The sequence below is a fragment of the Sinohyriopsis cumingii genome, chromosome 3 (genome assembly GCF_028554795.1).
Source record: "Sinohyriopsis cumingii isolate HCF-2022 chromosome 3, ASM2855479v2, whole genome shotgun sequence".
Lineage (NCBI taxonomy): Eukaryota > Metazoa > Mollusca > Bivalvia > Unionida > Unionidae > Sinohyriopsis > Sinohyriopsis cumingii.
The window spans coordinates 28,556,944-28,572,888 of record NC_142963.1 but is presented as its reverse complement, the minus strand read 5'-3'; the positions used below and the strand labels follow the sequence as shown (position 1 = coordinate 28,572,888).

Below are 15,945 nucleotides of genomic sequence, written 5' to 3'. Positions count from 1 at the left end.
TTTGCAGGTCTACACTATTTTAGTAAAATTGCTGACTACGAATCCATTGTTCAGTCAACTCCAAATATTAGATCATAAATAACAGCAGAATGGCAGATGCAATTACTGTCAAAGCAGAACCAGTTGGATCAAAAGAGATTGAAGGCATACAAGAAAATTCAAAAGTATTGACAGTGGAAAAGGATGTGGAGAGTACAAAAACTAATTCACCTTCAGAAATCAAAGAGCAAGACTTGCATGAGACAGTGTTAAAGGAAAAAGTCTTGTCAGATGAAGCAGAAAAAGAACCAGAAAGCAAAGGAAACAATGAAGAGAGTGGAGAAGAAGAAAATGGAAGCAAAGATGAAGAATGGATGGTGGTGGATGAAGATGATGATGTTGATGATCTGGATGAATCCATTGAAATACATGAGAAGGAGCTTGCTAAGGAAAAGGGAAATGAAGAAACGGATCAAGTCAAGGAAGGCCAGCAAGAAAGACCACCACGTACACTCTGTAAGCATTCAATGGGTCTTGCCAGTTTGAAAATCTGATGTGGTCTACCAAAAGTATAACCTGGTAGACCAGCCTAAAGATGGCACTTGTAAATGAAACTATATTTTTGTCTTGTGTTTCATTTACAAGTATTATCCCTTGTAAAATAATTATTTTGGTTTGTTCGAAAAAGAACCACAGTTTATTTTATATCAATCTACTGAAGCAGCTGGCTAAGTATCTTGTAGCCTGGGTTGGACCCTGATTTTAGTGACATGTTGGACCCTGGTTATAGTGACATGTTGGAACCAGATTATAGAGTGACCTGTTGAGAAGAGGTCATATTGTGTGTAAATGGTGATTATGCTTCTACAAAAGTAGTTGTTTTACATTGGCTAGTGAATTACATTATCATTACATGTAAAAAGATAGATATGGTACATATAAATATTACTGCAGTAGATATTCCATCATAAAATACATTTTATTGCTTTTAAATAATAGAGACAAACAGATGATTGATAATGGAAAGTAACTTTTTTTTGTCAAATATCATTTTGAATTAATTCTTTACCTTTAATATCGGTATGTATTGCTAAAATTGGATACATCTGTGAAATGTTTGACACCCAAAATTTTGGGTTTATTTTGAGAGGTATTGTCGGTGCCTCTGCAATATATTTACTTTGCCTGGTAAAAAACAAACTTCATGCTAGAAAAGTTTAAGCAAATGCAGACATAAGAATTTTCTGAATGAATCCATAATTTAAGATTTGTGGGTTTTGATATGACTTAACAAGAATGACCTGTTTATTTTATCTATCAGATGAATGCCTGGTCCATTCATGAACCATATATATTTTGCATGATGAACTTGCAGCAGTCAGCTCATACAGACTATAAAAGCACAATGTCAGATTTTCTTAGCTTTTATTTTATAGCAATCGTGGGAAATATTTGTGAGCATTAAGTTTATTGTTCTTGTATTACAGAGGCCAAAGCTAAATAGAATCTGATAACGCGATGCCTGGGGCCCCTCTAATTTTAGTTTGGGCCCAACTTGTATTCCAAGGGAGGTGCCTGTAGGGCTTGTAAAAAAAAAAAGTAGCTTGCCTGATGAAACTTGGATCACACTGATGAAATAAGTAAATGTACTTTCAAGATGTCGACATACATGCCATAACACAGCGTAAATCAGGTTACCACTGTCCTACGTGAAATTGAGATCTGATTTTAATCAAATGGAAGCTTTGATTAAAATATGATTTTGTACTCCCAAACCCCACTGACACAGTCATATTTTTTAAAAAAAACACAATTTTCATTAATCTTAGACAAACAATAATAATTTTAAAAAATCCAGTCTATGCCTGTTACATGTGTGTATAAACAGCAATCTGTAATGATTGGAACTGATATAAAACTATCCCTTGGTCAGTTTAAACAGCATCAATTAAAGGCAAAAAATGTCAGTTATAAAATCTAAGTTTCACATTAACAATATCTAGTGAGAGGTCTTGAACATTGCACTGGGTGAACCCATTGTGCTAATTTGCATAGGTAGGATCAGGACGTGGAAAAACCCATTATAGTAAATCAAAGAGATGATAGATGCATGTACAAGAATAAAAGTTGCCCAGAATGAGACTGTTTAAGCAGCAGTGTATTATAATTTTGACAAGTTTTGTGAAAAGCGGCAGCATTTCTTTGAAGTTGAATTTTACTGTATATATATAATGTAAAGCATGATGATTTTAGTTATGGGAATAGTGTTCCAAGTGTAATTCATTTTTTTCTTCAAATTTATATTCGAACTGTAGCTATAGCAACATTGTGTAACAATAGTCAGAGGTCTTGGAAACGCTTAATCATGTGTATTTGGATGCCAGTGTTTTATCTTGGACGCCAAAAATCACTTCTGTGGGTGTCCTCCATATGCATGTAATAATTTCTGAGCATAGCGGAATAAGCAGTGCACATGACCTCATAATCAAGACCTGTTAAGACTTTGATTAAATGTCGTTCACAAATTTGGGGTTAAACGGCAAACTGACGAAGACTCTAATAAGATTCAGAAGAGTACTCAAGTTGCTTGAACTGATAGTTCGGATGGGACAGTAGCTAAGTGTAAGAAAGTGTGTGATGCCTAGCATAATTCTTTAGACTGACAAAATTTTGTCTAACTCTAATGGACAAACAAGAGCTATGCCGGTGTTATAAAGAATGTAGAAATTAAACTCGGTGGCAACCAATAGTTCTTCTGATTTGCAGTTTTTTGGGTGGGGATTGCAACTTTTGCTGGTGGGACTCCTAATTTTACCAAAATGGGAGTCCTGGACTCCTATGTTTAAAATTATAGTGAGACCTCTGAATATTAAAGAAAGAAATTTTGGGCTTGTGGAAATTGGAGTCCGCCATACCTGTCAACTTTTAAAAAGCCAAGTAGGGAAAATAACAAATAAAATAGTGAGATTGGGACAGAAAATCAGAAGGTTTTTATGCTGCATTTTTTAAGTGCCAGTTTCAATAGATATTGACCGATCTTACATGTAAATCGAGGGTTAAATTCTCTATGGATGCACCAGAGAAGCCTGTAGAAAATATTGGGGGGTGGGTGGGCACGGTCATGTAGCGGTAAGCCATTAAAGTTTATGGATGTTGCCCAAAACATTTTTAAGGTGAAATTGGGAGAGGTGATTATTGCCCCAACCCCTTGCCTTGATGTGTGAAAGCCCATGGGATGCACCATTTCTCCCTGTGAGATGCCTTATTTTCCCACAGGACAAGCCCTTGTTTTCATATTCTGATCAGCTGTGGCTAATCTGCATAATAGTTAAAGGTTAAACTGATGTACACAAGCATAAGGCCAGTGTGACTAATTAACAAATTAATACTTATTACATTCATCTTGCGAAAAGGACTGCCCTTCGGACATACTTTCAAAGAAACCATGTGCTGCAGTGTGTGTATATAAGCACTAGCAATTGATTGGCAAATAAATGATGCCTTATTTTGTTATAACTTGCGATACCTAGGACTTCATTTTAACGGTTCATTTCTGCAGTCACAAGTTACCATACATGTAGCAACTGTTTTTCCGACATTTTATATCCCACCTTATTTCCTTAGGCTTAACTCTTGAGGCATGTAACACTGTTTACTAAATAAAATATTTACTCCGAATTAGTTCTTTTTGGGCACATATTAAAGCTGCACCAATTAATTGTCCATACTCATAATCGGACCGATTATTGGAACAATCGGTATAATCGATATCGGCAGAAATAATTGGTGCCAATGTAAACAAATTTCCAAAATATAAATTTAATCATAACAGTCATCTTGACATGGCTTGAATTTTAAATGAGAATTAAATAGTGGAAATTAAGGAATAAACATTTATTTTGGGGGTTAATTGAAAGACAGTATTTTCTTAAAAGTAAATACTTTTTAACACGCTTACTGTAAACTACTGCTGATTGTCTGCTCACAATAAATTATCAATGCCATGCATGCACTTATCCCAATCACAGCAGCCAATGAGGCCTCGTGTGACCATTGAACTTCCAGCATACATATTACAGGGATGGTCCTGACTTTTAAAAAGTTGTCGCCAAAAAAAATCGCCAATCTCAATATTTTGTTGCCAATTTTCAAAATATGTCGCCAGAATAAGTAGTGAATATTTTTCCAAGACTGTTAATGTAATTGGCTCTGAAAATTGAAAATGATGGGATAGTTATTACTTTATTGACAACAAGCAATACAGCCATAATATTACAAAAAATAAATCATTACATGACTGTTTTGCACTACTTCCATGGTCTTTGCGTTACACATCACCGTTAGTGCATAGATCTGTCGTCACCTGAAATAAATGCATTATCAAATGCAAAATATCTACTTTCCTAAAGTCTGTCTTTTTTTAATAGAAACATCAGGTATTAAGCAAATCTATATTATGTATATTATTTTCCAAATAATAGTTTTGTAAGAAACTTTATTTAGATAATGACATTTTAATACTAAAACCCTATGATCGTACTTTGCAGTGTAAGATAAGTGACATATAATGCGATCGTCGATTTCACGCATTCAGAAATTAAATGCCCCCCACCCCACCCTTTTATGGCTAGCTTCATAAAGTACATCTCCATCAACCAGGAGTTCAGAAATTTATTTTTTCTGACGCTTTATATGCGTTGCTTGTTAGTGAACTGCTTCATAAATCCCAGGAATGATCACTGAATGCTGTAGATTTTTTCTTGACAAGCAAATTATGATCTCCATTTTCACCAATTAAACTTGCACGAGTCACCTTGACCTGGCATTACTGTACCATATATATAAGCATTGATTACCGACATTAAAAGAAGGAATTCAGAAACATCACAGAGCATATGTGCCCCCAAAAAACTAATTTGGAATAAATGTTATTTAGTAAAGAGTTTTATTTGCATATATGAGTTAACAATAAGAAATAAGGTGGGATATAAAATGTGGGAAATAGTTATCACATGTATGGTAGCTTGAGACCACATTTGAACTGTTAACATACATCTGCACACATTTTAGGCATGGTTATAACAAAAATAGGGCATGGTTTACTTGTCAGTCAAATGCTAGTGCTTTCACTAACTGTAGAACAGGCAGTTTCTTTAAATAATTGGTCTCATATGTGGTATCGGCATGATCGGTAAAAAGTGATATTGGTACAGCTTTAGCACATATACTGCTTGGTATATTTTGTTTTATTCCTTCTTTTAATTTAATTATGGTAATTAAAGTTTACGGTAGATGAATGCCAGGTGTTTACTATCTGAGTTTCTTTGGCAGAAATGGAGATTTGATTTTGTTTGCAGATAATTTCTCAGCATTCACAGTGATCATTCATGGGATTGAAACTAATTGATGACAATCTTTTTATTTTGTTTTATATTGTACTACTGTTGTGGGGGTTTAACAAATCTGAAATTTATGTGAATGTTTAATCTCAATCTTCTATTTACTGAAGAAATAAAAACTTTGTAGTGTGATATTATTTCATCACAGCAGTATTCACAAGTGATAATATAGAATATGGCATCTGTGGATTGCAAAAAATAATTCTATGTTTGGGTTCTTTGTTGTTTGTTTTTTTGAGAAATGAAAATTGACAGACATAATGTATTAATTGGGAGTTCGCTGTGAAAAATTGGGAGATATTATGAGATCGGGAGATAGATGTGAAAATACCTCCAAAATCGGGAGGTTTTTCTCCTGGCTTGAGAGTTGATAGATATGAACTGTCTGGGGTTGTGGAATTTCAGTCAGGGCTTGTGAGTTTATTTAAATAGCCAGTCCAGGGCCTGCGTCTCAGAAAGATTTTCTTTGAGTTCTGGCGGCACAAGTACACAGCATTAAAAAAATCCTCTTTTTCTGATGCAGCCATTTGAGAAAGCTATTGAGCTTCTTTGCAGTTTAAAATGGGACACAAGATATATTTTAATTTAGAGGGAGGGTGTGGAACAGCCTGCAATTTCATTGTCAGTTAATATAACTGCATTGTGGTGATCTTTAAAGAAATACTTGGAAACATTAAAGAGAAAGAAAGTGTTTACCCACAACTGAGTTATTACTGCTCTGTGAGTGTATTTGCCTCCAAGAAACATTAATCTGTTTAATTGCTACAGCCTTTGGGCAATAAAATACTGATAATTCACTATATTCTTCTGGTAACATTTATAACAAACCTGGTCTGGCTGTAAAGAACATAAACCCCAATCTGTCATCACATAATGTACCTGCAGATTTTGAGTCTCTGTTTGAATGAAATCAGCATCTATTGTGGTCATACATCTCTGGTTTGAATAATTGAAAGTTTCAGCTGCCATTGCAATACCTCATGGCACCATCTTGAGTTGTTTGCTGGATATAGCCATCATTTTTACCAGTCATATTCAGTTCTACTATCTACATCAAAACCTGTTTTTCAGAAGTTGTTTTTTGGGATTTCCTTGTGTTCATTTGCCAGGATTGTGACTGGCAAATGTTATAAAGCAGATTACCCATTGAATCATGTTTGGCATGCAGCCATTCGCTGGAAGCACATTTGGACATTAATTGAATGCCTTTTGTTGAAGCTCAGATGATATTTGGACAGGATCTATTTAAGAATGTGCATTAGTGCCGTACATTTCAATAGATTTTTGGGGGTGGCTCGTGAGAAAATGTGTATGAATCTTACAGTCATACAGTCTTAGAATAAACCCTGATGATAAACTGATAAATCAATCTTGCTTGCTTTCTATTTTGTTATTTTTGTAAAGATGTAGATTAGTACCACAGAGTTTGAGAAAGTGTCCAGCATTTCTTCCCTTCAGCTGCTTGAACCATATGGAATGGTCCAGGGCTAATAGATTAGCTTTTAAATAAACATTATAATGTGCTTATAATTTATGTCAGAAATTGACATAACTATATTTTTTTTCTTGTAGTGGCTACCATCACTGTGAATATAGGACCATTAAGGATGGAAGACTTGGACAGTCCACAGATGAGAGACATTTTAAACTACAGTAAAGGCTATACATTGACTTTTGAAAAGAAGGAAGAGGGTCTTTTAAGCAAGGAAAAAGAAAGGGCCCGGCACGAGGGGTATGAACTACCATACAAGCTCAATTATAAGTCAAGTCAGATTGCAAACAACAAAGATCCTGATCTGCTGTAGCATGATGCACAGATCAGTCTGTGTTGTTGGTTTTACTCCTTACTCCTAACAAACTGCACAGAACCAGATCTGACAGCACATTGTGTGATGGCAGATCTGGTTCTATGCAGTTTGCCATTGGACTCCTCTTAACGGTACATTGATTACAAGACCACCATTATTGTAGTATATCTTAATTCAGTAAATGCCCTGGCCAGTAGCAGCAGAGGGGGCGAATCCGACATTTTGTCCAATCGTTATTTTGCTTAATTATTACTTTCTGCACTCAGCGGATCCGGTGTAGTCAGCGCTGGTAAAAAAAAAAACGACGACGTCGTTGGGGGATCGTCCAATCGTCATTTGGTTTAATTAACACCTTCTGCGCGCCGATCCCCAGCGTCGTCAGCGTCCGGTAAGCACATCGACGACCGCGTCGATGTCATCGCCCCCTCTGCTGCTAAGTGGTTATTTACAATGAAAATTATTTACAACTAACCGAATATTTGGTCAAGTCCGATACGATATCGTGTCCGAGGATCATGTAAATTTATCGTTACGAATCCATGTGGGGTCGACTGAGCATGACTAAAAAAGTTTCGAAAAACATTAATGTCCATGTCACCGCCGCACCATGTCTGCCAAATATTTCGTAGCGTGTGTGTATCAACGCCGTTGAACACAGCAAGAATATTACAGTTGTCTCTAATTACTTTTGGAATCTGAGTGTATCGTTGAGTGACATATATCACGTCGGTGTTTTTATGCCTGCCTCTGGAAAATATCCTAGCTGGGTTTTTTTGATTGTCTAACATAACATCATCGTACACGACTAGATTGTTAACGTCGCCATCAATATCATCAATACCCGGTGCATCATTGATATCTGTAATAAACTCGATGACATTTTTTTTAGCGATCGCTGATGCATTCTCGTTGAAATCTTTCAACACCTCGTAGCATCGTTGATCATCTACGCTAGGAGCAACCAAATACAACTTATCCCACTTCATCCATCTCATTATTAAATTGAGTAACAATTGCGTCTTGCCGGATCCAGATGGTCCGATGATAATCATCCGGATCGAGTTTGGTAACGCTGCAACATGCTTAACTGGTTCTCTTGTTTTAGTCGCCGAAAAATCAATTATATTCATATTTCTATACATAAATTATGGATCTATATTGTGTGAAGTGTAGAGTACGTACTGGCACAAATGATATGACAACCGCTACAACAAGAAATAACAGATCGGCGCTTACTGGTAAGTGTGTACAATGCGGTACAAAGAAATTTAGATTTATTTCTATTAGACCCGGAGATGTTTTAAAAAAAAGCGAGGAGGTGACATCGCAGCCAAATTGGCAAAACTCCCCGGAACACCGTGGGCAAAGTATCCAGGAGAAAAGCACCTCCCAGGATATAGCTACTGTGGCCCCGGAACACGATTAGATATTAGACTCGATGATCAAAATCAGCCCAAACCCGGTGAGTATCCAATAAACACTATCGATAAGGCGTGTCATGCTCATGATGTTGCTTACAAAAGTAGCGATCTGCAACAGCGTCATATCGCGGATGTAAAATTAATTCACGCATTAAATGTTATTCCTGATAAATCCGTCAAAGAAAAATTGGCCTCATGGTTGGTAAAATCGGCTATGAAAGGTAAATTAATGATTGGAAGCGGAGCTTCTCGCGCTGGTAATTGAAAACGCTAGCGTTTATAATAACAATATGGAATCCATCTATTATTCTCCGAGAGGATACTGGAAGGGGAAGGCCGCAATTGGTAAGCTTGCAAGCGCTGCAAAAGTAACGAGGACCACTGCGGCTAATTGGTTATCCAAACAGGCTATATGGCAAATTTATCTACCACCGCCTAAACAAATCAACTTATCGCGCTTTGATGTCAGCGTACCTAATGAAGTTCATCAGGCTGATATACTATTTCTGCCGCATGACAACGGTTACAAATACGCGCTAACCGTAGTTGATGTTGCGAGTCGATACAAACAAGCGGAGCCGTTAAAAACAAAGTCAGCAACTGAAGTAGCCGATGCGTTTGAAAGAATTTATCGAAGAGGTCCTCTGCGCTGGCCAAATCTATTACAAGTTGATCCTGGCAATGAATTTCGCGGCGCTGTTTTATCAAAGCTGAAACATCATAGCGTCGCGGTACGACGAGGTCATACTGCGCTACATCGTGATCAGGCAATTGTTGAACGATTCAATCGGACTCTCGCTGAACGGTTATTTGGATATCAATACGCGAAGGAATTCATCCAGGAAAAACGATCTCGTGAATGGGTCAAAAGGTTACCAGGCGTAATTGCAGCGTTAAATAATGAGATTACCCGAGCAATCAACATGAAGCCCAGCGACGCGATTAAATACGAGTACATACCCGGAAGATCAAAAATAGATAGCGTTTCCAAGCCGATTCTCGGCAATGTCACTGTTAGATATCTATATGAACCAGGAGAGCTTGAAGGCGGTAAAAAAAGAGCTACTGATCCTATTTGGAGTGTTACCACACATAACATATCAACGATAACACGATCAACTGGTAGACCACCGATCTATAGACTGGATTCAACTGCCCCACAGCGCGGATTTACACGCGAGCAACTACAAGTGATACCTGACGATACTCAATTACCCCCGCGTGGTCTTAACTAGCGCCGTTGCGTCTATTGCACTCAAGACAGGTCAACCTCACATTGTTTTTTACATGACCGAGACTGTTATCGATTCTGTCCACGGTAAATTGGCGAGCGTCTTTATCCGAATAACGCCAGCGCATTACACAATTACAACTCGCGCAGTTATTATTCTGTTGTTGTCGTAACGCAATTATTAATTCGGCATCAATATCAAAACGCCGCTGTTTTTTTTTATCCTGTTGGCGGTAACCCGAGAGTTTTCTATCAATGACGCTTGCATGATGTCGTTGTCGTTGGTGACTCCGTCACTGACTCCGTCAATAACAATTCTTCGAAGCTGATTTATCCTCCGTACTCTGGACACTGCAAGATAGACTAGATTTGACCATTCGATGCGATTATCAACTATCCAAACAATTGTGTCCGTGATGGTTAGTCCCTGCGAGGAATGTATTGTTGTTGCGTATCCTAGCGTCCACGGGGATTTATCAGCACGTAGCGCGTCCTCGACGACGCTGATATCAACGAGCACGATATCATTCAGCACGAGAATTTGTTTTTCTGTCCGGCCCGGGATTTCAACTTCGATGTTCTGCCGCCGTGTATCCGCGGGTCTATAACATAACGGCACTGGGCGCGTTGGAAACTTTTCCTTATGCAACGTAAACAACTTCCGCTGAAGTGTGTCCCTGACTATCTTTCTACTCGCTACAATTAAATCGTTTGGTCTCCATGTTTCCCAGAATTCATTTAACGGCGTTTCCGGAATCACCTCGCGGATTATTTCACACTGAATTCTATCCGGCTGTAATCTGATTAATTTTTTAACCCCGCGCAGTTGTTCATCAAGTGCTCGGTAATCAGTATCGGTTTCTTCATAATAGTCCACAAAACCCTTTAACCAATCATGTGGACCCTCGCCGACAAATGGTGGTGGTTGACCATGGTCGCCACACATGATCACCGCTGTATTCGCGAGCACCAACCACTCAAGAAACATTTGTAAAGTATCTAACGAAACAGTACATATCTCATCCCAAATGATAACCCCAGGAATAAATTTTTCACCCATTCGATCAGGAGTCCACTCACCGCCGCTGTATCGAAAAAAGCTGTGATAAGTAACGGCGTCAACATTTCGTTGTTTTATCTCTCGCGCTAGTCTATGGGTCGGTGTAAGCACGATTATACTTGCCCGCGTTCGAAATAATTCAATTGCCCGAGTCGTCTTTCCTGACCCGCCACAGCCGCTTAAATAAACCGTCTTGTGTCTACAAATTGGATCAGAACACGGTGGTGCATTAGACCATTCTGATAAATTATCACCGCGTAAGTAATTGTTTTCAACGGTGACATCTGCTGACGGGGAATAATCGCGTCGTATTTCATTTTTAATTCTCCATGTACCCCAACTCTCGTCCGGACTAGTAAACTCGGCTACGTTTTCCTTATACGCTACATCAACATAAAACGAATCAACGGCTACTCTAACCGCGGTGTCGAGAAATCGATTTATCATCGAGAATAAATTGATAGCGGCGTAACCCAGCATAGACGCCCTCAAATGTGGATACGCCGGGCTGTCTCCATCGCTGTAGGAAACAACTGTACCCAACTTTGTTCCATTGGACAAGAAAGCTGTTTTGCAGTTCACGTATCTATTTTTTGCCACTGCGTCCTTGATTACGAAATCATATTCTGCGTCATCTATAATCAGCCGTGAGCAATATCGTTTGTAGTCGTGGTTTTTTCCACCTTGTGTGAATTTACCAATTATTCTTCTACCGAGATCTTTTGCCTCGCGGTTTCGTTGGTTAAATATCCTCCTGGACCATTCAATGATATATTCCTCGTCGGCATCAATGTGTTTTCTGGATTCGTCAATTATGCTATCTAGACGCTCTGGTTCTGGTAACCAGACTTCAGTCTGCGCCCGGTATGATATAATCGCGTCACTAACAATCAACGATACAAGCATGCTACAATCAATCATATACCGTAGCAGCGCTATTGGCAGCCACTTCTTTTCAGACATGTGTCTACCGATCCAAATATAACAACAGCGATGAAGTCCTGCCGCGAACTCAAATGATACTACGCGAGCGAATCCGGTTAAATCAAAATCAGGCAGTGGTCCATTAATAGCAACACGAGTCATTTCATGTCTGGGGTGTCCAAATTGTTTGAAATACTCAGCGGCGGATCCATACCCGAGAAAACTCGCTGGATAACAGGCAACCATATCAACGGAAATCATAGCGTCGCGGTTGTATTCAGTGTTCCATAATCCACCGTGATAATACTCCAAACAACTGGATTGTACATCCGGCAGAAATTCCTTGCGCGTTGGTCTCCACGCATTTTTCCTTGCTGCAACATGAGCTACAACCGATGGAATCGTAAAACAATTTGTTAGCAGTTGTTCATCATGCTCTTCAAATTCCATGGCGGTTTTTTTCATCTTGTTGTGAAACGCTTCAGTGCGATATAATTCACCGTTTGGTCTTACAAACTGATCAAAGGTATCCATGTCGTTTTCAGCGCTGCGAAGTAACCACACTGACACAGGGTCGTTTTTACACAAACAAGCAATAGCATCAAATAGTTTCCTCTCCGCGATAAAACCATCCTTGGAGAATTGTTCTCCCAGGAATTCTTCGGGTATATACTTTACTGTTCTATCCCGTGGAAATATTGTGATCGCGGGCGTCCATGTGTGTTCGTTATGATCAATAATTTTGATTGGGGCCCCATTTGATTTGTACTTTGATTCGTATAATACTTCACCGGTTATCGTTGTAACGGTTATTGGAAATCTCAGCGATGTTTCTAATCTCGCTATGTCGCTGATGGTTGCTCCACGCTCTTTTACGGTTAGTTCCCACTGGTTGATTTTGCTACGTCGTAAATCAGTCAATTTGTTTCCTCGACACGCATTTGTAAAATGCTCTATTACTCGTTCTGCTACACAATTTATCCCCGTTGACTGTTTCATTGGTTTCAGTTTTCCGATATCAGGTTTCTTATTTAACGGGTATATTCCATAAACAACTGCTGTTTCAGGATACGCTCGTTCATAGTATGGTCTGTCAATTCCGGTTAACAGCCCTGGCTTGGAGTCGCGGCTAACAATGACTGTTTTCATGTCGCTGAGAACTGGTTCAAATTTATCACGTATGATCCAATTACCTGATTCCACCCGGACAATGAATTTTACTCTGAAGAAATACCTTTTACCGTCAAGTTGTGATATTATCGTTGCTGCGCGGTTGTCGTTCATGGTAGCATCAACAACGCCATCAATTCGAAATGTTGACCAACTATGAGATGCGCCATCACGCTTGAATTCATCGATACAATCGCGTATTTTACTCAACAGGGTTCTATCGTTTATTAACGCTTTTGGTGTGTCCTTGAGGACTCTATCGAGATTGAACTTAATATTTTTCCGGGGCTTAATTGCTGCCAATCTCTCGAACTCATCCATATAATTAAAACAAGTATTTAAATGAAAGAATATAGTATAATGAATAAATGCAAATGGTTGATGATTGGGTCGACAACCCCGTGCAATAAATCATGTAGAGGTGAATTCTGCGGGTATCATTTACAAAGCGTTCGTAATGGTTCTCTTGGCCCCCTCCCGTGCTTGGTTTGCCACGTCGGTGTAAGAGGAAAATCGCAGTTGTGTATTAATTGTGGCGGAAAGCGATACAGGGAACTAAAACGCTATTATGACAAGCGAATTAAAAACGCCGTCATTGACCTCACCGCTGACTTCGTCATCAAAACCCCCCAAGACTACGTTGAAAGATTTATAATTAAACCAAATAATAAATTAGACAAATAGTATTATTATATAAATGGACCAAGAATTTCAGCCGCATCCTGTGCTCGTCAGTTACGAGGCGTCTCGCGACGGCATTGTTAGAAACCACAAACTGAAGAAGCCGGTTGGTACCGTAAGTAATCAGGGGTATCTGATGTTTGGTGCCGGAAAGAAAAAATACTATGTTCATAGGGCGGTATTTGAGGTATTCAACGGATTAATCGAGAACGGACTTGTGATTGATCATATTAATAATAATAAGACTGATAATTCTCTTACAAACCTGCAAGCCATCTCGCAAAGTCAGAATGCCAAAAAAGGCCAAACTGGTAAATACCCGAAGAAAGCAAGGGGTGTCAAATCGTTTGATACAACAACGCACGAAGAAAAAACATTTCACTCCATGAATGCGGCAGGAAAATATTTCGACATTTGTATCGCCTCAATACGATTTGTTGCAGAAGGAATACAGAATTCAGCGATCTCAAAAAAGACTGGGCACAGAATTTGATTTTCATATATAACAGAAATTAGCGAGTGACGAAGTCACCGTGACAAGGCCACCGGCGCCTATGGCGCTGACGAAGTCGCCATGACAATAAATTGTCCATTCCGGAAGAAAACAAAGTATGAACACCTCGGGATTGATACACGGGGTTTCATTTTTTTTTTATTTAAAAACAAGATGTTCTATAAGAATAATGAATATCGAAGACATCAATAATATATTAGCCGAGATTTCAAAATTAAAAAATCAAGGAATTGAATTATCTGATGGTCTCGACAGTGAAAAAATATTATCCGATTATGAAATTATTAACGAACAATCAAAACGGGGGCGTTTTACCCTGGCCCGCGAGTACTTTTTTATAAAACGATTACAACATACGATCAATGAAAACTTGTACCACAATGACGCAAATGCATTCATTGGACTATTCACTGCCGTTGAAATAATACGAAAAAAACTCGGAAGTGTTTATGAACGACGCCGGGAGATTTCCAGCAAGATCAAAAACATTAGAAGGATTATAGACGAAAACTCCGGTGAGAAATTAGAAATTGCTTCGCAATTGCAATAATGGTAGGTGAATCACTTACTACTCGGCTAGCCAGAGAGCGGCTAGCAGCGCTTAAAAAGTTTATACCGTTACGAGACAGAGTGAGAGAGAAACTTCAAACGCGGCAGCAACTACAAACCGATTTTACTGTTGGAAGCGAACAACTCTTTGCCCCGGTAACTAAAGCGACCAAAGATGTTACGGCGGCAACTGTGCCCGTCCTCGATGCGCTTGAAAAGATAGCGGCAGAGACAAAACAAACAAAAAGGTCTTTAGAAACACTCCCTGCAAAAATAGCGGCTGCTACAACACGGAGGCTATCACCACTCGCTATAACCGAACCACAAGAACCTTATGTTACAATGGCCGACGAGGAAGAACTAGGCGCTACTGCGAAAGAACCAGAAGAAGAAATACCGGAAGAAATACCAGAAAAAGAAACACCGGAAGAAAAAAAGAAAGAGGGGAATATACCCCGTAATGTTCTTAAAAAGTCCGCAATAGATCAAATTAGAGACATCGACGACGATGAAGAATTAGTTAATTTTGTTGCTACAACATCAACTAAGAGCATTCGAGATGAGTATATCAATGAAGGTTACAAGAAAAAAATAACCTCGACGGAGAACTGGGCAAGAATAGTGTATTTAGCGAGTAAACATAGAGACGCATTACCACATCGTGGTGATTCCGATTACGATAAATTCCTCGAGAAAGTTAAGAGTAGAACACCAAAAAAAGGAAAAGGATACCCTGTTGGTAAAGAATCCTACGGCGTTACCTGTCCTGGCAGTGTTCTCAGTGATATATCACGGCTAGAGGTACTAATTGGAGGAAAACGAGCCGGAAATAACTCTACGGAAATAATCAATGAGGCCGCTGATATTTGCAAGCGTTTATTTGCAGGCGGTATCATGGACATTAATGCATATCGAACGCTCATAGACGAGCTCGTGGATGATTAATTGGAAAACTGGTGTTTTTATAATAAGGATGATCATACACTACAACCATGATAAACCAGTACTCGTCTACGTGGTAAACTCGCGATTGCCTGTTTACCGCGCGTACTATGGAGATGGTCTCGGTAGCACCATTGCGGGGTTATTTACAAGAATGGCTCCAAAAGTAGCGCCGTTAGCCAAACAATTAGGAATGAAGGCTATTGATGTTATTCGTGATAAGGGAATTAGTGCTATTGGAGATGTTGCCGGAAAGGCGCTTTCAGC

The 15,945-nt window shown here is 39.0% G+C and overlaps 1 protein-coding gene across 2 annotated transcripts in view; it reads left to right on the top strand.

The window, feature by feature from the left end:
* LOC149802600 (uncharacterized) overlaps positions 1-15,945 on the top strand; it is a 71,390-nt gene that overhangs the window by 9,404 nt on the left and 46,041 nt on the right. For both annotated transcript variants that reach the window (XM_089951878.1, XM_089951879.1), the window contains exons 2-3: positions 8-495; positions 6,951-7,110. In XM_089951878.1, coding sequence (XP_089808004.1) covers positions 90-495; positions 6,951-7,110 — 566 coding nt within the window. In that variant the 5' untranslated portion in view covers positions 8-89. The remainder of the gene's footprint in view (positions 1-7; positions 496-6,950; positions 7,111-15,945) is intronic.